Source organism: Cydia splendana, chromosome 8 (assembly GCF_910591565.1).
Source record: "Cydia splendana chromosome 8, ilCydSple1.2, whole genome shotgun sequence".
In the NCBI taxonomy this organism is placed as follows: Eukaryota; Metazoa; Arthropoda; class Insecta; order Lepidoptera; family Tortricidae; genus Cydia; species Cydia splendana.
Genome location: NC_085967.1, coordinates 23,033,163 through 23,058,878, shown reverse-complemented (window position 1 = coordinate 23,058,878; position 25,716 = coordinate 23,033,163). Strand labels below are relative to the sequence as shown.

At 36.4% G+C, this 25,716-nt stretch overlaps 2 protein-coding genes across 3 annotated transcripts in view; both read left to right on the top strand.

Moving 5' to 3' along the window:
• The window catches only part of LOC134793010 (peroxisomal acyl-coenzyme A oxidase 3), a 310,171-nt gene that overhangs the window by 166,648 nt on the left and 117,807 nt on the right, over positions 1-25,716 (top strand). The gene's annotated exons all lie outside the window — the stretch shown is intronic.
• LOC134793018 (TNF receptor-associated factor 4) overlaps positions 1-25,716 on the top strand; it is a 115,391-nt gene that overhangs the window by 49,414 nt on the left and 40,261 nt on the right. The window contains exon 1 of one of the 2 annotated variants that reach the window (XM_063764541.1): positions 20,401-20,945. The exons of the other annotated variant lie outside the window; for it this stretch is intronic. Coding sequence (XP_063620611.1) covers positions 20,748-20,945 — 198 coding nt within the window. The 5' untranslated portion in view covers positions 20,401-20,747. Of the gene's footprint in view, positions 1-20,400; positions 20,946-25,716 lie in introns of those variants that run through there. 2 annotated transcript variants of the gene reach the window in all.

Genomic DNA, 25,716 nt, shown 5'->3' with positions numbered 1-25,716 from the left:
AACCGAAACCGTTGCTAACATCGAAAACCTCAACCCATTTTGAATAAGCATCGACAGCTATCAAAAACATATTATTATTAATCGGGCCTGCAAAATCGAGGTGTACTCTATAAAAAAAATCAGGTGGAAACTCCCAGGGCGTAAGCGGGGCGCGGCGGGGTGCGGGGCGTAGCTGCGTGCATACTGCGCACGCGGCGGCCGCGCGTTCTATGCACGCGCTCTGCCCGGGCCACCAGAACCGATCACGCGCTGCTGCCTTCATTTTAGCGACACCTAAATGGCCTCGATGCAAATCCGTTATAACTTGGCTTCTTAGGGTTTGCGGAACTATTAATCTAGCGCCCCTCATTACACAACCGTTTTCCACTGAGAGTTCGATCCTACAGTCAAAATATGGTTTAATCGCTTTATCTGTTATTTTATTTGGCCATCCGTTTAAAACATAACCTACTACTCGTGATAAAACAGAGTCTGTTTCTGTAGCGCGGCGTACGTCACAAACGGAAGCGGGCGGCGAACCGGTTCCTGCTACGAAATGAATATAGGATGCGCGATCAGTTTCGGCCGCCCCTGGCGCGACCGCCTCGCCGCTTCGCTCAGATTGCAATGATGACGTCATCGCCATGGAGCGACTAAGAAAATCTGCCGTGTTGTGCGCACTGCTAACGTACTCGATAGTGTAATTATATGCGGCCAAGAATAGGGCATACCGCTGAAGTCTATTTGCGGTCACTTCCGGTATCCCTTTCGCGGGATTAAAAATTGATAAAAGGGGCTTATGGTCCGTTCGTAAAATAAATGGTGTTGCTCTGCCATACAGGTATTGGTGGTATTTCGTGATACCGAAAACGATTGCAGTTGCCTCTTTTTCGATTTGACTATAACGTTTTTCCGCGGCATTTAAACTTCTAGACATAAAGGATATGGGTTGCTCAACTCCATCATCCCCCACTTGTGATAAGATGGACCCAAGTCCAAAGGGTGACGCATCCACTGTCAAAATTATTCGTGCATCCGGGTTAAAATGCGCAAGCGTGTTATCCGCTGCCAGTGCATTTTTTATAGCAACAAACGCGTCCTCCTGCTCCCGAAGCCACTGCCATTTAACATTTTTTTGTAGCAGTTCATGTAACGGATGTAATATAGTAGATGCGTTTTTTATGAATCCCCTATAGTAGTTCACCAACCCTAAAAATGATTTCAATTCAGTAACATTTCTTGGTTGTTTCGCATTTAAGATTGCTTTTACTTTTTCAGGTGACTTATGTAACCCGTGCCTGTCGATTATATAACCTAAGTAAGATACGGAATCTTGAAAGAAACTACATTTTTCCTTTTTAAGAACTAATCCCGCGTTCTCAAGTCGCTTAAATACTTCCCGTAGTCTAGCAATGTGCTCATCCTTAGTTTTTCCCGTAATCAGAATATCGTCCAGAAATTGGAGTACACCATCTATTCCCGATAGAATTTTCTCTAAGGTGCGCTGAAAAATAGACGGAGCACTGGATAATCCAAAAATTAATCGCTTATACATGTATAAGCCTTTGTGTGTATTGATGCAGGTCAGAGGTTGTGAGTCGGGGTGCAATTTAATCTGGTTATACGCTCCCGATAAATCTAACTTTGTGAATTGCAGTCCGCCGTGAAGTTTCGAAAATAACTCGTCAATACGTGGCAAGGGATATTTTTCTATAATCAGCTGTTTGTTAAGAGTAGCAGAGTAATCCGCACACAACCGAATGCTACCGTCCTGTTTTAATACGGGGACAATGGGGCTCGCGAAATCTGAAGAGGTGGCGGGTTCAATTATACCTAACTCCAATAAGCGATTTAATTCTAGCTCGAGTTTTGGTCGAATTGCAAACGGCACCGATCTAGCTTTTTTAAAAATCGGAATCGCATCCGGTTTTAAATGTAATTTTACTTCCACGTCTTTGCAGCAACCCAATTTATCGGAAAATAAATGCGAATAATTTGTCAAAATTTTATCACACTCATCCCAGTTACACGCATTTACCCTCGAAGTTACCTCTAAGTGGAACTTTGAGCAGAAGTCCCTCCCTAGCAACGGAGGTCCGCCATCTGTTACTACATGGACTTCTATAAATTCGGTTTGATTATTGTAAACAAAAGGCAGCGTTATCACTCCAGCCAACCCGATTATACCGTGATTATAACTACGAAGTATTTTATGACTTTTACGTAAAGGATGATTCGAAAAATGTTTAAAATACACGGATTCATTAACTGCTGTCACTGCAGACCCAGTGTCTAATTCACATGTTAACTGAACATTATCCACCGTTACCGACACCAACATTGGTTCTCCTCGATTTGTACGAATATTATATATTAAATACTCACCCTCATCGGCTTCATCCGTGCAACATTGTAGGAAATGGTTATTAGATGGGACATTCTTCGAGTTACAAACGCGCATTAAATGCCCTTTAACACCGCACAACTTGCACGACGCATTTCTAAATCTACACTTCTTGCCCTCATGGTTAAAGTATCCGCACACTGAACACTGTACAGAACCCTTTTGATCCCGCGTGGTGCTCGCCTGCGGAACCCCGTTCTGCCGAGTCGCGTTGGCTTGCTGCTGCGGCCCGGCCGCCCGCGCTGTCACCTTGTGCACGTCCGCTGCGTCGCGCACCTTCGCCTGCTGCGCACCTTCTCTCGCGCAGCGGATGCTCTCCGCTAACTGCAGTGCCTTCGCTAGTGTGAAGTCTTCCAGAGGTTCTCTGAATAGCCGGTCCCGCTCCGGGCCTCCAGTCATGCCCAGCACGAACCGATCTCGCAGCGTGTCTTCTAAACTCGCCGCCACGAAATTGCAATGCAATGATAAACCACGAACTCGCGCCGCCCAATCCGCTAACGACTCGCCCGATGATTGCACGGCACTATAAAATTTGAAACGTTCCGCGAACCCGCACTTTCCAGTTTTAAAATGGCCGTCGAGAAGTCCCGTTAACTTTGCTAACTCGAGCGATCCCACCTCGGCAGGGAGCGCGAGATTTTTTACGAGTCGGTACGTCGGCTCTGCTAAGCTACTTAATAAAATAGCCCGACGTTTTGCGCCCGATTTGTCCGTGTCCTCACTAATGTCATTTGCTATAAACCATTGTTCAAGGCGGCCCTTATATAATAACCACTCCTGTTCTTCGTGATTGAACACACTCAAAAATCCAACTGACATTTTAGCCATGATTAATAATAACACCGAATAAAACCAACACACGCGTAAAGTCCGTTAAGTCGTCGCCACTGTTATTTTGGAGGGAAAAGGGTGCCAAGAAATGAGACACGGCCGTTTATCGTATAGCTATATTCCGACTGACAAGGCTGTTGCCGGGTGCAACCGGCTGGCGTGAAAATCTCATCTACCCGATATCTTAAACCTAACAATAGTAGTACCTACCTATGTAATATATCATGATTGTCTTTGAGTTTTGTACGTTGACTTTAATGTTTAGAATAAAATTAGTAGAGTCAAGCTATCATAACCTATAACCTATATGTTTTAATTTACACTTACACTTTACGTTAGGGTAACGTAACTAATGTATTTAATATTTATGTATTATTTTTATGATTATACAGGTTAATTATGTAGGTAGGCAACCTATAGGGGCCCAACTGATGAACAGTCCGCCGGACGGTTTCCGCCTGTGTCAGTTGTTCGGAACTGTCAAAATTTTGTTCTAACTGACAGGCCGATACCGCCTGGCAGACTGTTAATCAGTGGGCCCCTTATCTCTAGCAGCTCGCGACATTGAACATTTCAAGATATTACAATGTTTTCCCAATTAAACTTTCGAAAACTTGAGACAATGAGCTAACCCCTAGTCATTACAAAAAGTCGAATTTACCACTGATCTCCCAAAACAAAAGCAGTAAAAGAATCTCCCTTAACACCATTAATAAGGCCTATTCACACAAACGCCATATGTGTCACGATTGCACGCCTGCCGTAAAATCAAAAAGACCTAACAATCATACGAACCCGCCGCGCCGCCAAAAAAGCCGCTCTCATACAATCGAAACTGCGCTCTTATTTTAAAAATGACATGGTTAAATCACATGAAACTTGGCAAGAACATTGAAAACACATATATCTTTATCTGGTACGACTAAATTTCGTTGCTAGAAATTCTTATAAGTACATACAAAGAAAAAAAGGCGAGTAGAATTTTAATTTGTAACATATGTAACACTTCTACTCGCTCTGATTTCCTTGTAGTTAATACCATTTCTAGCAACGAAGGTCGAAAACTAGTACCAGACATAGATATACTTATATGTTATTAGAATTGTCATGTTATTTCAGAATGTCGTTTTACAATGAGAGCGTGACGTCGATTGTATGGGGGCGGGTAGTTCGTGTTCGCGGCCAAGTTGACTTAACGATAACGGAGATTAGACGTTTTGGTTTTAAGGTAGGTTTAGCAACGAAACACATGGGCACATAAATCAGAGCATCGCCTGAACAAACGGACAGACGTATTGTTTTAACAGCGGTTTGAGACAAATTGCCCTTTTGGGTGAAAAAACTTCAACTCCAGAAGGCATGGGCACCCACTGAATGGATGCAGAAGATTACCGAGTTTTTTTCTGTTGCTGGCCATTTTTTTAACACCCGACGCAAAAACAGGGGTGTTATACATTTTTGACGCCATCAATGTATGTCCTGTCTCTCTGTGTGTCTGTCTGTGGCTTCGTGGCTCTCAAACGGATGGACCGATTTCGATGAAAATTCTTAACGTGAAGGCGAGTTTCCTTGTGGTGGTTCTTAGCTTTGTTTGATAAAAATCCATCCAGCAGTTTGAAGAGTATCAGCTCTTTTCCAAAATGGTGTAAGGCATTTTTGGAATAAGTAAAATGTTTTTTTTTGCATAATGCGTAGGCGTAGGGGTTTTTATTTATTTTATTGATTGGTTATTCTACGGCTGCAGCAAAGCTTAGTGTAGGTCCTTCAACACAGATAATATTCAGACGAGGCAGAAAATTATAAGAGCTGCTATATTGAGTTACTGATTAGACTAGCTGCTAAATCACGACTTATCCGAGTTGCCACTCAAGAACTTGTAAACCAGTTGTTTTTTTGGCAAAATCATTAGATAAAGTCAGTAAGACCCGATTTTTCAATCCCCAGCTAAGCAGACGGCTGGATATAGTATTTATTCCATGATAACACGATTTTCATATGTCATTCTCATAACTTAATTCGTTGGAACAGTCACCGGCCCTTTAGACTGCTCCCTCCATACATGAGTTTCCTTATTATTATTATTTAAATTACATAAACTTAAATTGATTTTGAGGAATTAATACTTTGTATTGTATGCATATTGTAAGTAAGTAGCTGCACGGGAATTTTTCAGCATAACCCGACAATGTTAAATAAAGTAGGTAGGTATATGTAACGGATTATAACCTGTACCTAATAACAAAGGTAGGTACAGTCAGCAGCAGAAGTTGCTAAGCGGGCGAGGTGTTCAAAATTACCTTGACACGCTCTTATTCTCTTAACAATAAAGTCGCGTCAAGATCATTTTGAACACCTGGCCCGCTTAGCAACTTCTGCTGCTGACTGTACCAAAAAGCACGACAATTCCCAGTACCAGCCGACAGGAACCGCTATTCTTGTCTTGCATTATTAATAAACAATCGACAATCAGAAAAATCGTGGCCACGCGCCGCTCGTCCACGGAATTGTATAATTTCCTTCAATGTGAGGCGCCATATTGTTTTGATCGCCTTGCACGCCCAGTACGTGACAGTTTTGTAAAGAACCTGGGATTTTAAATTTGGAATAAGTAGATTTAAATTTAGCTAATGTGTTTTTGGAATTAGAATTTCGATTGTTTTTAATAGAGATGGGACATCGTCGATTATGGTGTCGCGTCGGTGAACATAAATATTGCTTTTGCTAGATTATGCAGATCGTTTCGTTTAACTGAAATCAAATTCCCTTACCGCGAAACACGAAATTCGAAGTTAATGTACCTATCGCTCGAAATATACACGAGCGATTTTTAGATTTTGGCGGTAATCCCTCTATAAATGCGGTAGGACTAGACTAGTTAAAATACCTCTTTTGTACTTACATTTGTACGTGCACTGTGAGTGTTCATACCATGGTGGTGTGACTTTGAATATTTATATGTAATTTTGTAACGTATTATTTTTATGCAAATGTGTTTTAGCAAATTTGTAAAAGTCGTAAAAAATATGCAAACCACGACTTATGTAACTGAACTTATTTTTTTTTCGATTAAATTCAATGAATTCTAACAACTACTTAAGGTTAAATACAATTAATCCAAACAACTTAATTTACAAGTACATAAGAAAATAACGCCATTAAGTATCTAACAAGCTACTAAGAAATATGTGTCGGGTTCTGCCCAATCCGTTTGGCATTCAATTGCAGCCTCCCACACAGACAGACGGGCTCCTTATTCGGTAACTAACTAATGAACAATATTTAAAACGATACCGTCTAGGTTAAATCCTGCCTTCATTCAATAAAACCATTTACGGCTTTTTAGAATAAATCCCAACTATTCTTGTTTGAACAAGTTTGGAATTGTCTTCCATTAAAAATGGCTAATTTGCTAATAATCTACTTATATTTTACATTCCTTTTCTATCTTTTACTAGTAGTTTATAACACCTCTTTAAAATTTTGAAGTGAAGCTATTATAAAATCACGTCTTTTGTTGTATTACCTACATCACTTAGCAATAAAAATAATCTTTCAAACTATCCAATTTACCTGCTTACTTAAGTAGCTTAGTAATAGACAAAGGTGTATCAAGTAATGGTGTTTATCATACTTCGATCCACATAAAGGTCAGTGAAAGCAATAATCCGGTAGCGCCAGCATTCTACTTAAACCACACATTCAGCTTATCACAAATTAGAGGTAGAAACTTATGAGCTGTCAAACTAAGCCAACTGACACTTCTAATAAATGTGTCACCGGCTTTATATTTTTTCACGCTATGGTTTAAAAGTTCTCTGCCCTTTCTTTGTTTCAATTTTCAAATTGAGAAAGTGACGCAACGGTTTTGAGATTTGAAAATAGAATGTTTACGCGGCAGACAAAGGGGAGTATTACAAATCGTCATAACGGTCGATAATGCGTTCCGAGAGTGACAGTTAATTTATGAAATGGCGGGCATTCTGATTGTTTTCACTGGGTGAAGGCGGGAATTCGGTTTGAAATTTATTGATGGCTGAATCGAAATAGCTTGTTCTAAACAAGAGTGAAAATAAAATTAAATAAATCCATTTTTTAGGACAAATTGATTGCAAAATTTAACTCAATTAAAATGTGTTATGAAGAATGGTAGGAATTTCACTTAGGGACAGGAAAACAAACAAGTGGCTTCGGGAACATAGCAAAGTCACTGATGTAACCAGACGAATGGCGAAAGTGAAGTGGGAGTGGGCTGGACATGTCGCCCGGAAGGACGGCTCGTGGTGTATGAGGCTGGTAGAGTGGAGACCTTGGGGAGAGTCACGCCCAGTAGGAAAACCAAAATGCGTTGGTATGACGATATCAAAAGAACAGCTGGATGAAATGGGTACAAAGGGCACAAAATAGAACAGAATGGCAAAAATTGAAGGAGGCCTACATCTCAAAGGTTGAAAAGGGCTAAAAAGAAGAAGAAGAAAATGTGTTATATAAAATTTACTTCCAGTAACTACGTATGCAGATGTATGTATGTAATTTTAAGAAAACGAATACATAAATAGCTAAATACCTATTAATGTATGTTTAGTAATAGGTAACGTTAGTGACAAACAAAGGCAGATTATGTAGGAATTCTCTGTTATTGTTAAAATAACATCAACATGAATTTACAAGTCACTCCAATAATAAATCAATCAAATATAAATACCACAATCTTTTAAAAATAATCTCCTTAATTCAAATTATCGATGACAGTTGACATTCGATAAATTCCAGTAAAAAAGCAAAAGGACCTCTATTACATTCTATTTTTAAACATTTACTGTTTGACCTTTTTTAAACGTTAACTGGACTAATTACGCTGACAACGTGGTTTGTGGCTCAAACTCCCTAAACCAGAACTCGGAATTATAACAAAAACCTTATTACATTCCAATAAGGGCTATAAGTAATCAAATGATTGTTGAAACAAGTTGACGTTGAATAATCTTAGCCGACTAATTCGTTTGACAGTCGACAGTCGAGTAAATCTCCGTAATCATAATCGAGCTAACGCACGTCCCTAGCGGGCGTTGGCGCCGTAACTTCTTAATTTTAAATTACTTTCCGAATGTCACATTTTCTTTCGAAGGCTTAAATTAAAACTACACTTTATTCAGATGCGATAAGAATGCTTTTGCAATAACACAAAAGGGAGTAAAGAGACGTGGGGGTACTTAGTGATTACATTTTTATTTCTGATGATGACACAGGCTGACAATCATAATGCCGGCTATTAAACTTTTTTTTTACTTTGACAAAAAGGTGTTGGTAATTGGTGAGATTAGGGGTGCCCTCGAATTGGGATGTTTTACTTTTTAACGTTTACTGTAATTTTTCTGTCAAAGGAATAGATTAAGGGCCATTTAAGGACTTAAATATTACATCACATAAGTGGCTGATGAAAATACTGCTGTTAAGACATTATGAAGTAGATATCGGATAATATAATTAAAATTATATCTATATTCATTTTAAACTAGAGACGTTGACATAAATGGAATTTATTTAAATATTTTAACGAGTTCATTTTCTGATATTAATTACCAGCATCCGCATTAGCAGATGGAACGAAAACGAATGGTGAATGAATGGTCAAATCGACCGGAAGGAACGATTAGCCCAATATCCGGTAAACGGAGCGATTGGGCAATAGCCATAAAATTGATATAATTGTTTAATAAACAAGATAATTGTTCTTAAATCACTCAGGGTCATAATGTTACATAACTCTTAATATGACTACGGCAGTTGAAGTACTTAAAAGGGTGTATTTTGATTTTCATTATTTGTAATATAATATATCTTGCTTATCCTGAAAGCTACAGTTATAGGTATTAAGGTATAGGGTTACATAATTGTAAGTAGAATATTTTTAAAGAAGTCATGAAGAAATAAGACACTTCTAAGGGCCTACCGAGAACAACGAAGTTCGCAAATTGCAGGTATCTTTCTCTGTCACTCTAAATACGCCTTAATTGTGGTAGAAGAGAAAGATGCACGCAATGTGCGAACTTCGGTGTTCGCGGTAGGCACTCTAATTATTTGCCATTATCGACGCGATAAGATTCGGATGTCAACTGTAGCTGCATTACTGTTTCGGCGTTGTTATTGCCGCCGCTCCAGTTGTCAATTTTCTCGATTTACTCATACGAGTCGTCAATTTTGCAGAAAACTAATCATCCCTGCACCTCATTAACACCAAACGGTAACATTTGGACAACTGTCGGTGTCGGGCGCGAACAAAAGGAACGCCCTTTCTGCGCGTGCACATATGCTCACAATACTAACATTACTTCCAAAATGACCTTACACTATAGCCATCCTTATACAATTACACCATTTTGCAAAGTCAATAAGTCTCCCATTGATCAGAACACTACAATTCCACCCGCGTAAAGAGTCGAGCACTCAGGCCAATGAGTAAGTGCGTGGTGGAGATACTAAAACCAATGCTCCTGGTCGATGTGAGATAAGTGGCAATTTTCTGGGCTCCATATTTTTTTTTACAAATAGCGGCTAATTATGCTAGCGTCAATCATGTAATTCATGTACCATGTACCTGTGCGTTTTTTCAGAAACTTCCTTCTTCGTACAGCTAAACTGTGGAAGAAAAGGTTGCCCGTCGTATTTCCGGACCGATGTGACCTTCAAATCTTCAAGAATAGAATGTACTCCAAAAGACGACAATGCACTTGCAAAGCTACATAATAAATATGTAACTTTTGTAGCCTGCCTGTCAGACTGTTTTACTCTGTAACCAATGGGAATACACGTCACATCGCAACAGCTGTTGGCAGAATCAGCTGACGCGACATGACATTCGCGTTTCAAAATGACAGTTGGGGGTGTAATTTATGTTAGGGTCTATGGGTCAACTGTATGAGGTCTTACCGGACAATGAATCTCTGGCATCTTTGGGTCACCGGCATTGAGGCAGCAAAATGCGGTTGTGCTTTTGTAAAGATGATTCGCGTTTTTGAGAACTATAGGTCGACTTTGTATATTGACTATAAGATTCATCCAAAACGAGATGTCTAATTCCATTGACTTTTGTCAAATTCAACGGTGTCTTCTATTCACAGCAATAGACATTGTGAAATTGATTAACTATAGGTATTATTAATGAATTATTGTCGAATTGCTTGACAATTTCGATATTTGCGATCGATATTTTTGTTACGACTGCATTGTCTCGTAGAAATTGTGTTATGCAAATGTGTCTTGTAATTCAAGACACAAGGCCAAGATCAACAATCATGAGTTACATATGACGCTGTCACTGTCATGGTCGTGATTCGAGTAATCCTAGACATTGCGTAACACCAGTATTTCAATCCTGCATTTATTGCCCACTGCTGAGCATAGGCCTCTCTTCGAGTACACCACTTGTCCCGGTCCTGAGCTAATCTCAACCAATATTCAATTTTTTCCTTAGAACATTTAATAACAGTAGTTGACTTTAATAGCTTACCCCTCTGCCGAAAACCTTGCACAATTGTGCATACTTTTGTATGGACTGACGTTAAAAAATCTGACACGCTACGCACAAATAGCCGTACATTTGACGTGCCCCTCCCCCGCAAAAAACGGTAGACTGTTTTGTTCAGAAAATTACAGACAAAGCGTCTCCAGTTACTAATTACTAAATGCTCTAAGTATTTTTCTTCTAGTTCAACGTTTGTCGATGTACTTACGATTATCATCTTGGCTAGACCCTCTGTCTGTGTTTTAGCAGTGGGACGTACCTACCTATTTAGAAAGGCTGATTTTTGAAGTTAAAACACTTTTCAAAATTAATTTTATTACTCTTTTATTTGCAGGTAAGTTCACCATTTGGTTCAACTCGACACCCCAAGATAAGTATGATAATATAATAAGTCAATGTAAGTAGCTGTGTTTTGCATTGCGTGTCAAGCATAATGACTTTACCAATATCGTGTAACCAATATCATCATAAATTAAAAAAAAAGCCGCAAATGGAGCATGATCGATATTATGCTAATAAAATTAGTTTCAACGAGGAAACATGGTTAATGAGGGTATTTAATAGACTGATTGTATACGCCCACGCTATAAACCACTTAAGTTGACACTAAATTAATTTATTACTGTTTTTATTCGCTTCTTGATAGAATAATAGTACTTACCTACAAAAACATTGACACACTACTTACTCAACTTTCGAATAATTTCTTCTTAGATGAGTAAGTACCTATTCACTCTATATAGAGGCCGTGCGTATTTCATCACTATGATCTGCCACCTTGTGGCCTAAATCGGAAGCTTAAACTTGACATTAACACTCAAAGTAAATAAACAGGATCTTGTGGTGCTCTCTACAGGAGGCCGATTGTGATATAAGAATTTGTTAAGGTTTCGAAATTGTTTTGATACGCTGATTGGTGCGCGTGAGATGGCTAATGACAATTTTTTATATCAAAATTGGCCTCTTCGTACGGTGCGATACGATACCTACAGTCTAGAGTCACTGTTCTATCCGTATGCCATCATCATCATCATTTATTTATTGCATTCCATGGTATGTACAGATGGTATTTTAAATTAAATTGAACAACATGGACCCTGAATAGGGTATGGCAAGTTAACATTAATAGCTAAATAGGTACTTAAAATTACCTTACAAAACATATTATGTATTGCTTAATATCTAGTTAGTTTTATCACAGTAAATACTAATTATTATGGAATCTAATAGTTAACACTAAACTCTAATTCATAATTAGATTCCAAAAAATGTTGCCACTGCAATAACTTGTTTGTAAAATAGTAAATTCCTTTTTATAAATAAATACGCTAAGATAATTTATTTATTGGTAATTTTACGCATACGATTTAAAAAAGTACTTTTATTTACGTATTTTTACATAAATACAAGACGCGCTAGTAAAAAGTGGCAACATTGACTTACTTTTTTTGGAATCTAATTATGATTTAGAGTATAATGATAATAAATACGAATTTAAATGCTATGTCTTCTCCACCATGTCTCCGTTGTGGCTCCATTTTGGATTTCACGGGTCTATAAATCCCGGTCTTTTGATAGGCTTGCGTGGGGTCCGTGGGGATATAGATTCAACACGTAGAGGCCACTTGGCTGCATTATTATTAATTTTTATTTTATTTTATTTTTTTGACATGTTTCCCGTAAATCAATTAAATTTTAATAATGTCTTAAATTTTTATGTTAATTAAAAAAAATGTTTTTAGCTTTATCTATAAGCCATGTTGCTTGATAAATAAAATTATTAAATAAATAATAAAATATAGATAGCAATCGAATTGCGGGAGCTAATTTGATAGGGATCTTCCATTCATAATATCTCTACCAACATTGAAACACCAATCGGTCCATAGAATTCTCTTCCTAGCCTAACAAAATATCAAGTTTTAAATACTAGGTATGGGCTCCTAAGCGAGTCATATTATCCTTCTAACCAATAATCCTTTCTAATATTAACTGCAATTTGCCGCAGTCGAGTAAAAACATAACAGGTGACTAAAACTACATTTACTTATTCTTATGACAACAATTATTTATGGGCGCGCCATCGGAATTCCATTTCAACCACAAACTCCCAATATAAAGAAATATCCTCATATTCAATCCATTGTTGACAATCACAAGAATTTTATCTCAGGTTAATCTTTGTCCCAATTAAGGTCTATTATACTATGATATTTTAAGTATAATCTTATATCAATAACGTCCCAAGTCCACATTGCTGCACATGCTAAAGTAATGCTTAATTTTAACAACTTATGGTGTATTTAAAGAGTTGAACATTCACGTAGGTTGCGGTTATTTTAAGTTTACTGTCTTGAAATTAGAACATCCCAATTTCAAATTATGACACACGTTTTTTGCGGTTTATAGCTACTAGTTTAAGGTCTAAACTTGTGTATGATAATACTATTACTTAATCAGTGTGTGTGTTAAATAAATTTTGGTTTTTCTTTAGGCTTTAGAACATGTACTTACGTGAGATATTAAATTTGTATTTAACTGGCGTAGCGGTGGTCCGGCAATGGATCCATTTGGATGTTTTGTGGCCTGTAGTGTCATGGGACTCACGGGACTCACAGGTAAATGACAGTTCCTGTGTCGTATCAAAGAGAATAGATAGTATAGAGGGGTCCTGTCATAGTAAATTTTGTAGTCACAGTAAATTTACTGCCATCTATCGACACACGACTAAAACTCAAAAAGAAACTGTATAAAATTATCAAAAAATGTATATATATGGATAAATGATTTTATTATTTTTATATCATTTTGACCCATCTTCATTCACTGATATCTATGTTTTAAAGTTGTTAAATATGAAACGGTGTCGTCACGCCATCTAGCCGAGGATAGGCTAAAGGTGTGTGCGCCATCTATCCGAGAATGACTTTTTCTTGATTTCCGAGGCACGTTTTTTCCTTAGACTGTATTCATCTTATACGAAGTTACGTATGTCTTTGGTCGTATTCAAGGAAAGCTTGTGGAGTAGTATCGGAACAAAGTAATACATAGTATGTAAATAGATGCTTTTGTTTAAGTAACTTTTACTTTACTTGTATTCGTTGGTTACTGCGTCTTACTGCAGAGGATAAATTAATTTAAAAATTTTCATAATGATTTTTGATTGCTTTATGAAGGTTTTGGAATTGGAATTTGAACAGAAGAGGGTTTTTTTTCGTATTATGGCCATTTTACTTAAAGTTGTGGAAGGCTTTGTCTTTAGTAGGTATATACATCTATTTCAGTTTATAACTTATATACTTACTTATACGGGAACAACTTCTAAAACTAAATATATATTATGTTGTTCCTGCAGGTATAATAAAAAATATTCCTATTCAAATTCAAATAATTTATTTCAGAACAAGGAGTTCCATATACAATTACAACTAAAATAAAATTAACTAAAGTATAATTAAATGTGTTAGTAACAATAGGTAATACTTAAGAACTATGTTATTGTTAGCACACAGGAAACAAATTTATTATAAAATACATTAACAAAAAAGTTTTTTAAGTATTTTTTTGCAAGGAAGGTAACTCTGCACCAATCACATTCCAATCTAACGCATCATAACGCCTCTTCAAAAATAGCTATGATATAAACATAACGTTCGAAAGGTCAGTTAACCACATACAGGTATACTCAATAATAACCGACATACAACATAAATACAAGAACTGGTCCATCAGCTGTTCACTAACCAGATCCGGACTCGATATTCGACTATTGCCGTCTGTTTTACTCGACAGGCTTGGTGGGAATGGTGGAGAGAGATGGAAATGTCACGTTTCCGGTCGAGACCCGTTTGGCCGTTGATATTGAGGCCTGCGGGTTAAGAAAGTGGTTTCGATTGATTTTTTTATGTACCATCTAGTACCATCGTTACACCAGAATAAAGAAGACCGACAGCCCTCATACAACGCTGCGAAAATGGTCGATGTTGTATGGTGTAAGCAGATGACATTAATATTACTTTAACATTTTAGTTATTTGCGTTTTATATGTACGTTCTACTACAACGTTTGACCCATGTTTAATCACGTGAATAGGACTTTACCTAAATCCGTTTAACAGTAGGTAAATCGCACATGAACATATATTTGAGTTATTGTCGGTTGTTGTTGTTAAGTTTATGATAATGATTATCTACCCCCATACAATAATAGACTCATTTAGATATACCATCGACATTTAATACATATCTCCCCTAACAATATTTGCTTTTCCCACAAAGCATTAATTTTATTGTTTTCCTGAATTTATCGGCTGTCACATTAACGGCATAGCCCAGGATAATTAAAATAAAAACACGTGTGCAACTGTGCAGTCCCACAGTGTGTGTTACTTGATGTTACCCCCATACTTAACACAATTTTAAAATATTTTAACTATTATTTATATTGCTTATATTATCAACCTTAGTACAATAGCGTAAAGATTTAAAATTGAAGAAAATGTTAGTGGTTATTATGATTTTTTGATTTAGGATTGTTCAATTGTTGCTTTGTTTCGTTACTAATTGTTTTAAGGATAAATTGGTTATTTTCTTCTATTGTCTGGGCCGGAAATTATTTTTAACCCTCGTTAAGTGCAATAAAGTGTTAATACCCTTATCCTTATCGAGGGCTCTTCATATTTGTAATAAACAACATTGAAAAGTTACAATTGTGAAGAAATAGAGTCGAAAATCGGCCAAAAATACCAGTTTCATAAGTGTCATTTATGTAGGAATCCATAAACCGTTGCATAATTAGTTAATTACTTGATAGTACCTACTTATTTCAGTTGTTTTCCTTAAGTTCCTCTAAATGACTGTTGGGAATTCGTCCTCAGATCCCTAAACTAATGACGTATTTTTTCCTTAACTAAATGTGCAGAAGAACATGTAATTAGGATAAAGGGCTAAAATCTGGGGACACTGAATATCTATATATTTAAAGGCTACGGGGATAATTTAATGAAAATCTTCCCTATAGCCTTTTGAAGTATTTTAATAGTTATTTTATTTCGTACTTTCCCATGCATATCTTCGGGTTAGAAAATACAATAATGTCTCACATCGTAATTCCTCTGGATTTTAAATAGTTGTTTGTATGAATCAGTATGTTTTGAGCGACCTCGGCGTTTTACTGCTAATAATTACAAAATAATTAGTCACGACAAGCTGTAGGTACTATGTTTTATTACAGTTCTCACAGTTACAAAATTATAACGACTAAATGATGTATAACAATAGGTAATATGTAGTATCATGTCAATGGCGAAAAATAACCGTGACAAACTACTATGACCTTGTTAATATTATATAGGTAATAATAAGAATCGGGACGAGCCCTGGAAATATCTAAATACATACTTCAAACAAATTTACATATTCACAAAGTATTTTCTCTATATTTTTTCCCTTTTGATTTCACCAAACGAAGTAGGTATTTAACTATTTACAAAATAAATGCAGAGTATAATTAATTCAAGAAACATCCATTATAAGATGCCATACTGTTTCCAATTGTTGTAATGGACAAAAATTTTAGCAACTCATTAGGTATCAAATTGATGTAATGGACAAGTTTCCTTAGTCATCTATTTTTATTTTACTTCCTTTTATTGAAATGGTTAAAACTATTTACCTATGTAAAAAAAAAAAATCCTTTATTGTGTCGGGAATGCCTTCGCAAAATTGATAAAAAGTCAAAAAAATTCGAGAATAAGTAATTAACAAAATTATCTTTACAAAGAGGTTGTATACTAAATTAACCTATGTTATCCAAATATTCCAAATCAATCAGGAATCTCTAATAATTATCCCATAGACAACAGACGCGGCATTTTACGCTTTGCCTCTATAATTTATGGGCCCAGAAATAGTCTTCTCATTTCGGCTACAACGCTTTTGACGTAAGACTAATCTCGTGTAGTCGGCGACAAAGTACGAGTTTTTAGCTCTTTGTCGTATGTGCCATCGTCACTTTTCACTGACGATTCGTGACTTTCGTGAGCCTTGTTGCAATGATATAAGGTCTATCAATGGTCAATGAAGAAAGTTGTTGTTAGTACAATAATGAACTGTGACAGTTTCGTTGCATCAGATTAGTTAATGTGACAAGGTGCTACTGACAAGTAGTACTGTTTTGGATGGTAATGGTAGGGTTATTGGAATATAGGAGGGTTTTAGGATGGAACATAAACTAGTATAATTAGGAATATGTTTACGTATTGTTGATGTAGATTGTAGAATTTCAAACAATACGATAGTGCAATATATGTAGGGTAGCAATGTGGGTTCATTTCGTGTAAAGATAATAAAATAATAAAATGTGTGTATCGGAGGCAAAGACTCATTTTGGGTTGTTGTGCCATTAAGTAAGTAAGTTCAATAGTCAAAATAGGTAACAAACGATACATGAAAATCATGCCCCAAATACTGTGAAATTATTTTTACAGGGGTAAAAACGCATTGGCAATTTTATTTGCCTTTTGATGTTAAACATTGTTACATTCATGCCTTATTGTTACATGCGATGATATGTGTAATAAAGTACCAATTTTTAGGTTTTGTCAGGCCTGTTCCAGATACGGCAATTGCCGCAATGTTGCAGTGGTATATTAAATAGTTTTAGTTTCAATTTTATGTTTTAAGTATAGTTCTAGTTTTTAATTAGTTTAGTAAATTATAGCATAACCGCCTCGTCGTCGAACGGCGTATGCCTGGGTTACAACGGAAGAACAGCGCTGGCTTTGCCAGCCACATGCTGTGTTGTGACCCTTTTATGGCATTTTTCACTAATGTTATACATTGTATATTTGTCAACATGTTTTTGTCATCCGTGTTTGTTTGTCATAAATAAATGTATTTCTATTCTATTCTATTCTATTCTATTCTAATAATTTCTAACCGGTATAGTTGAACGTTTTTAATTAAGATGTGCGAATCGTCTCTAAGTAACATATGAGCATTAAAAAAAGTATAAGTAATCAATTTTGCATAAATCACAGGCCACTTAAATTATTTTAATTGATGAATATATCATATCAGTACACTTGATTTGTAAGAAATGTTAATGATTACATTATTTACGTATTTATGTGTCTATATCGAAAACATCTCTAAGATATACATATACTTTACGCTCCTTCCAATATCCCTAACCTATCATAATACAGAGCATCTTCAAACAAAAAGGGGTCGCTACCCCTTCGTGCGGACCCCCGAGCCGGGCACTCAGGCTCCTTTGTTCTCGAGGGTCCCTTGCAGTTGCATCAGGGGAGAAAGTAATTAGGAAGGTTTGGCCGTTAAGATTGTATCTGAGCTCCCGTGGCGAAAGATATGGGGATGTAAAGAGCAATTTTCGACGTTTATGCTATTTTCATTATCGTATTGTCTGATTATGTCATATTTTGTGTTTAGTAAGTAATATATCGATTGTCGGATTAGGTACTACGTAGGTATAGCTAAATACTCAGATAAATGTGCTAAAGAGGCAGCAGAAATAACTAATTGAGTGTCATTTTGCTTATTTTGGATATTGCTAAAGCGTGGATTTAATCTGATAATACCTATTCGTATTAATTTATTAGCAAACAAAAGGGATGACGTTAGTTGGTACTTGGTATACATTTAAATCTAATTATGTCCACAGAAGTTCTCAAGTTGTGCGCTTTGCCACTAAAGCTACTCTCAAGAATAGCCCTTACCAAAAGGAATCTGCCATAAGATCTCTCTTAAACCTCAAAAAGCTTACATTTTTAGGTGTTTCCTTGCCGCTGCGGGCGGCAGCTGCGAGCGCACGTGCGCGTTGCCACGGTGGCCTGCGCGGGCGCAAAGATCCGTGTCCGGGGGGCAACATTAGCATAGTAAAAGCTGCGAATATTACAATACCAATAAAATAATAAAGTAATAATATATGGTCCCCATTAGCTGTAAGTATTGACATGTAAAATATTTTCTTATATTTTCTCAATAAAATATTGATTATATTTTCTCAATAAAATATTGATGGTTGAATGAGCGAAATTGATGTTCTCCTTCCATCATTTTAGTATTTTGTGCAATTAAGCTTATGAGTAAAATATTTCTATAAAGCTTTATTTATTCTCATGGGAATCTGAATAAGTGATAACTTAGAATCTTGTGCGACTTCCAATCCGATGCTTAGGTACCTACTTAAACATTATAAATAAGTAAAACTAACTCAGTCAAATATACTTCATGATTAAGTTCAAGTTCAAGTTCAATTCGTTTAATACGGTTGATTTCCAATAATTTACGCAAAAACTGTTTTTCATATTACACCATAATTGTATCTTTTCGGAATACAATAGAAAATAATTAAAACTAGAATTCCAACAAAGTATTTATCAATTTTTTCGCTAATATATACACAGTTTAAGCTTTTTGAAAACAAATCAATGCAAATGATATTTAATTACTAATGGTCCCTTACGTCTTACGTAATTTTTTTATGGTATCCATATTTATTGTATATTTGTATAATGCTATGTCCAATACGATGCAATGTTAATAACAGCCAGCTCCATCATTGAGCCGAGTTATTAATACATTGACCGTTTAAATTCAAAATGTACAAGTTTAAAACTGAGTCCAAGGGTGCCACCCCGTCGTAAATGAGTGTTATTTCGAACCTTTACGACCGTCGCTAATTCCCGAGATGTGGGTCGAAGCCAAATGATGTAAGGACCAAATGTTGTAAGTGACATGTAATTATACATCATAATACTAATAGCAAATCGATATTATTGGGCTTTAGACACGATGAATTTGTTGAATTTTAATGCAGGTAGACTGATAACTAGGTCGCGTATTTGATTGTTTGTTAAGTGGTTTACAAGGAACACGATAAACATCAATATTGACAGTTTGCTTACAAGGAGTATGAAGATTCAAGGCTTTTTACTTATAAACCTACTTTTCGCACATATATCGTAATGTACTATTAAGGAGCTAATTGTGACGTATACGAGGTAATAATAATGGCCCTTACGTCATTTTACAGTCTTGGGGATCTATGTGGCCAGTTATATTGGTTATTGTTTCGTTCCGCCAGCAGCTGCCGGACAGAGGTTTACTTCACCACATGTCGGGCATAAAACTTAATAAATAACTAAGTACACACACATACGTTCTACATGTTCATACTGACACTTACTTTATTTAGTAGGTAGGTAAATGTAGGTATTCATATGTTTTTTGTGTCAGGTTCAATTTTATTCAGTTATTTTGTAGTTTACACACAATAGGTATATTAAACTTGTCTGTTTATTAGGTTTAGCTATCATGTTGTACATTTACATATACCTACCTATGAACACAAACTCAAACGCAAACAAACCCTACCTGACTTATTATCCGTTAATGAAATGTAAAAACAAAATACATACCAAACTTATAAATCTTATAATTCATTTTTTTATATTGTTCAGTGGGTAAAAAACGTACTATATCACGTATAATATAATCAAAGTTATATTTCTTAGCTTGATGCTTTGCTGTTTTTGATGCCTTCATCAAAAACAGCAAAGAAACTTACCTATTGTTACAATTACAAACTTACTAGAATTATTTGACAATACTTCATATAATTTATATCCTGCGCGATAGGCTGTAACTATCCGAGGTGTCATAAAAACGCTAGAAATGCGAAAGCGAATTCCTTATTAGCTCTGAACTTTACCGTACCAATTAAACTCAGGCTAAACGCGAACGCATATCAATAAACAAAAGACTGCACGAGTGCACGGCTTGCACCGACGCACACACGCGCACTTACACCCTACACAATGACGTAAGTGCTTCTATGATGCAGTGGACATACGGCCTGTCGGACGCGGCGCGCCCCTCCAGTCGGGTCGCAACTTGCAGGCTGTTGTAGTATCCGGCATTCGGCCGCCGACCCCCGCGCCGGGCGAACGTGACGCGTTGTGAAGTGCAGTGTTCATGGACAGCCAACATGGTGCGTTCTCTGTCTCAGTGGACGAAGACCCTCAGCTTCCCAGCGAGGTTGTCTCCCAACCGCACCTCCAAGGAGAGTGTGGTCAACGTGCAGCCGGGCTCCCCCGGAGTGTCCCCGACTCCGAGCGCCTCCTCGCTCCCCCAAGGATCCGATAAAACAGTTTCCCCTATCCCCATCACGGAGATCAGCCAAATCGTAAGTGATTACTATACCTACCGTTCACCCTCCTAGAATTTTCATTAAGGTTGTGATGCGATGCGTTTTGCATCTAAATAGGCACGTTGCACGCTGGCGCATTTGATGACTTAAAACTTTTTTGTTTATTGTTTTTATGACATAAATTTTAATTTAATTAATGGAGTTAAGTATAATTTAGCCCACCCTTATATTATTTACAAAAATATGTTTGAGGGTTTAATTAAATCATACAGAAAATAGTCGAAATGAACCATATGCGATGAAAAGTTTTAAAATTACTTGCACAGGTATTTTTTTGAGCAATAATTGCTCAACGATATGCGAAAAATGTATTAATACGGCTCTTACACCATAATCGATTAATATTGCCAAAAATGTCCTTTACGTCATTCAAACAAGGCTTTAGTATCAAGTTCACTTATCAATGTATTTTAGAACGTGCCAAAATTCCATCGACGTGTTTTGCTATCCTTCACCTTCATTTGTAATGTGATGATGATGCCCAGGCTCATTAACTCTTCACATGGCGACATCACATTGTGCATTACTGGACTAATGCAATTGTTTACGTCAAGGTATTCTGACGTTGCAAAAAGACTCATCATTAGGATCCGAATTCAATTAAAATCTTCCTTTTGTTATTGTTGACACAATTCTATTTCGTCAAAAAAACTTCAATGGAACTTTGAAGTCTTGGCACATAGCAACCGTCTAATAAACAAGTTATTTATTTATACATCCTTTAAGGTTGTGGCACAGTTAGATCCACATCCCGAAAAGGTTTGCTACGTGTCTCAAATCCGAATATGCATTCCATATTTGCGAAGCAATCCATAAAGGAAGTAAATCGGGAACAGGTCCGACTAAATCTATTCATGCGTTATAGAATGCTGTGTCTGTTCAATGCTACGCTTGATGTACCTTGTCAAACAGGCGTTGGATAACGTGTTGGTGTTAAGTAACGATGGTGATGGAGTGTCGTGGTGTGCGGGGGCCGGTGTAACCGTTATGCCCCCCTTGCAGTTACCTTGGCAAGGCCGCTGAGATGTGAGTTTTTGCAAGCACATGACTTTCACCGCTGGAGACACCTTTCTAAATGTTTCAGGCCTTTTGCTGGGATATGAAAATCTGTACATACCTGGTTAGAAAGCTCTTACTCTAAAGAAATAACCTACCTGCAACCATTAAGTTAAAAGGTTAGGTAAGTACTTCAAAGTCCAGTTGTGCCTACACCGATACATATTGATGTTCTTTACGTCAATTTGAGTGGACCAGTTACACTTACTAAAATATGAATTACAAGACAAGTAGAAAAAGGGTTTAGTCGCTAGAAGGTAGCAGGATGCCGTTTTATCGCTACTACACAAAATGTATATACTCATACAGATAGTAATGATACTTATCTAGCTGCTTTTATGTTGACATAGTAACAAAAATGATTATAAAACTTTATTTTGATTGACCAGAGTATCCGAGGATGTACTTCTTGATTAGATAGTCATCTAGTGCACACGTACCTAAATACCAATGGTAATCACTATGGTTTTACGCAATTTTAAATGTAGAATAAAACAATGAACGTAACTTTCATTGTACAACAGATAACTCCTTTGTGGCCATTGAATCACTAATTACGAAGATTTTAGATAACAACATAATTCACTTTCCCTTGTCTAAACACTATACGTTGTGTTGTAGTTTCCACAATAAAATACTGATCAAAGTGTTAACGTTCACTTAAAGTTTTGCAAAAAAAAGTAATTATTTTAACGATAATTATGTTGTAAACTTTTAATCGATTGACTTTAATGACGATTATGAATTTCTAACCCCAACCTACCCCCAATATAAAAACATTGTTTATACTATTATACTTTCGTTTATTATATACTTACTCAATTAAAGAAAATATAATGTTTACAAAAAAAATACCATGTCATCCTCCAAACAAGAAACTCAGCCAGTGAATGGTGAATAAACCGACCGGGAACTTAACCTAATTTATTGAAGTCTAAATCATCCCCTCTTATATTGCCGAAATACATATCTAGAATTTGTATTAAGTCTAGAAATCTCAGTAAATATCTCAAACCAAGTACCTAAAGTAAAACCTTAAGATATCATCAAAGTAATAAAGTTTTTAAGTGCTTCAAAAGTAATTTGGTCCCTTACGACTTTTCGCATGAAGTCGTTTAATGAGTTTAAAAAGTTGTCACTCGCTTTTGAGCTGATATATTGAGATTGGTTTTGAGCGGTTATTTTTACAAAAATACTAAGTATTAACAATCATCCAGGGCACTACAATAACTTGTCAAGCCTCGTGACAGTAAATGACACCGTAAATAAGAGCTATAAAACTGAAGCCGTAAAAGAAAGCCATCAATAATCCGCCATTCCGGATTTATAGCACGCCGGTGCTACAACGAATTAAAAAAGTTAAATTTAAAAAGTTGTTTAACGTTTCAGTTATTGACGATAAAGTTGTAAAGGTCGCTGTGCAAGTACACTGAACTTGACTCGAATGCCAGCGTTAAAATTCTTCTTATTCTATTATCTACTTAATAACAATAATGCTTGGAATGCTTGGATCCTAATTATAATTCGTACCTAAATAAATTATTTACTAATGACATAATAATTTCAGTTAAGTTAAGCTGCTATATTTATACATATCAGTTATTTGTCAATGTTTCATCAACAAACAAACTAAGACTGCTAGTAGCACAAATCGTAAAGGATACTAAAAGTTAATTCTTTATACCAATCGGTCTACCGCATTAATGAAATGTAATATTTTGAAGCTGACCTTTAACTTTAACTAATATCGTTGATCATCACAGCAAATTGTCGGCTGTCAATTTCGAACGAACTTTTATGGCAGTAACGCCTTACACATTACTGAAGGAAAGTACCTTTTGTTTAAAAATTACACATTTTATTAAAGCACTAGTTTGTTACGCAAAGCTTCATAAGCAGATGTTCGGTGCACGGTGTGTCCATAACCTGGCGAATTCCTTTATCGTGGAATGCGTTTGATTGCCATAATGCTGCCGTTAAACCTCCGGCTGGGAAAGGCAAAGTTCTTCGATATTATGTACATTCACTGACGTTCTGCGACATTGTACACGGCTTTCACAAGTGTTAGGGTTATTCATATAATATAATTGTCAATATTACAACGAGACACCATAGGTACGAATATTATAAAGGCGAAAGCGTGTCTGTCTGTCTGTCTGACTCTAACCTCTTCACGCTTAATAAAGCCGCTGAACCGATTTAGTTGAAATTAGGTATAGAGTTTGAGTCCCGGGGAAGGACATAGGATAGTTTTTATGTCGGAAATCATCCCTGAAGAGAGTGCAAAGGGGGGTGGAATTGAAAGAGTTAATGAATTGCCTAATAATTGAAGTAAGCAATGCGCGAATTGAATGATTGCTATTAGCATTATTCAGGCGCAATACCTACTTTAAGCTGCTGTCACTAATTCCACGCAGATGAAGTCGCGGGCAAAAGCTAGTAAAACAATAATAAAAAATAAGGATCAATTTTATTGATCGCGGCTATGTCTGCGTATGATGATGATGTCCATAATAAAAACTACCTATCCTAAGATATGCTAAGCACAAATTCCAAACTACGTAATGCTCGTTCAAATCCGTTCGTAAATACAGATTTCCATTTGTGTTTGATTCATAAGTTTCATAATCTAGTGTGTCAAAGCCCTTTAAATATTTTTTACAACAGGCAACACTCTAAACGACATGTCAAATCTTCAATACGTTATGAGTAAAGCACGCGTCGTTAATGGACATCCCGGCACTTTCTTTAATCGGTCAAATGGCTACGCCGTGATTCACATTATGCCAACTAGATTTGACTTTCACGAACTTGTTAAATATGGTTTTAATTTTTTAATGGACCTTAGCCTCTGCTAACAGAAACATAAGTTTCGTTTTAAAGCTTTGACATATTCTTTTTGTTTGATAATACTTTAATGCGAGAACTTTTTTCTTATAGGTAGCACCATTAAAGCAATTTACACGACTATGTAGATAACCTCTTATCGAGTTACACAGGTTACACTGGAAAGGAAACGATTCGGGTCACTAATACGTGCTACTAAATGAAATAATAAAAGCATACACACACGTACACTGTCTTTACAAAATACGTAAATGTTATACGTTTAATGGCAGAATAAAATCGAGAACAAAATCATAAACCATTCCACACATCCACATACTTTTTACGATTCGCTGTAAAACACATTCTATTTCCGACATGGCAACACTTTTTAACGCTAAGACAGAAAGTGCAGCGGCCATATTTATTAGGTATTTTATTCAGTCGGCAAAACATCTGCGTGTCAAATTCCATAGTGCCATGTGCAAGCGGTGGGAGCGCAGAGCGCACACATGACTTGAAATATAAAGTTATGTAGATTCGAAAATGGAACGTCGTGCTTTGTTGGTTTTGGGTTGGCTTGTCTATGCTTTTAACCGTCTTTTGTGTAGATTTTAAAGTTTGATAAATGATTTAAGGATGCAATTTAATAAGTATTCATTGAAGTTTATTTAATACTATAGTTAACTATAATCCATTGTAACATATCCGAAGTCATAAACATAGAATAAGAGTGAATTTGAGCCAATGTTTTTATTCATAGATATATTATGTACCAAGTAAAAAACTTAGTTATTTCAGACAACTTGTAGGTCAGCTCATGTAACAATGCTCTTAAATCTTACAAACTAATGTAAATTATGAT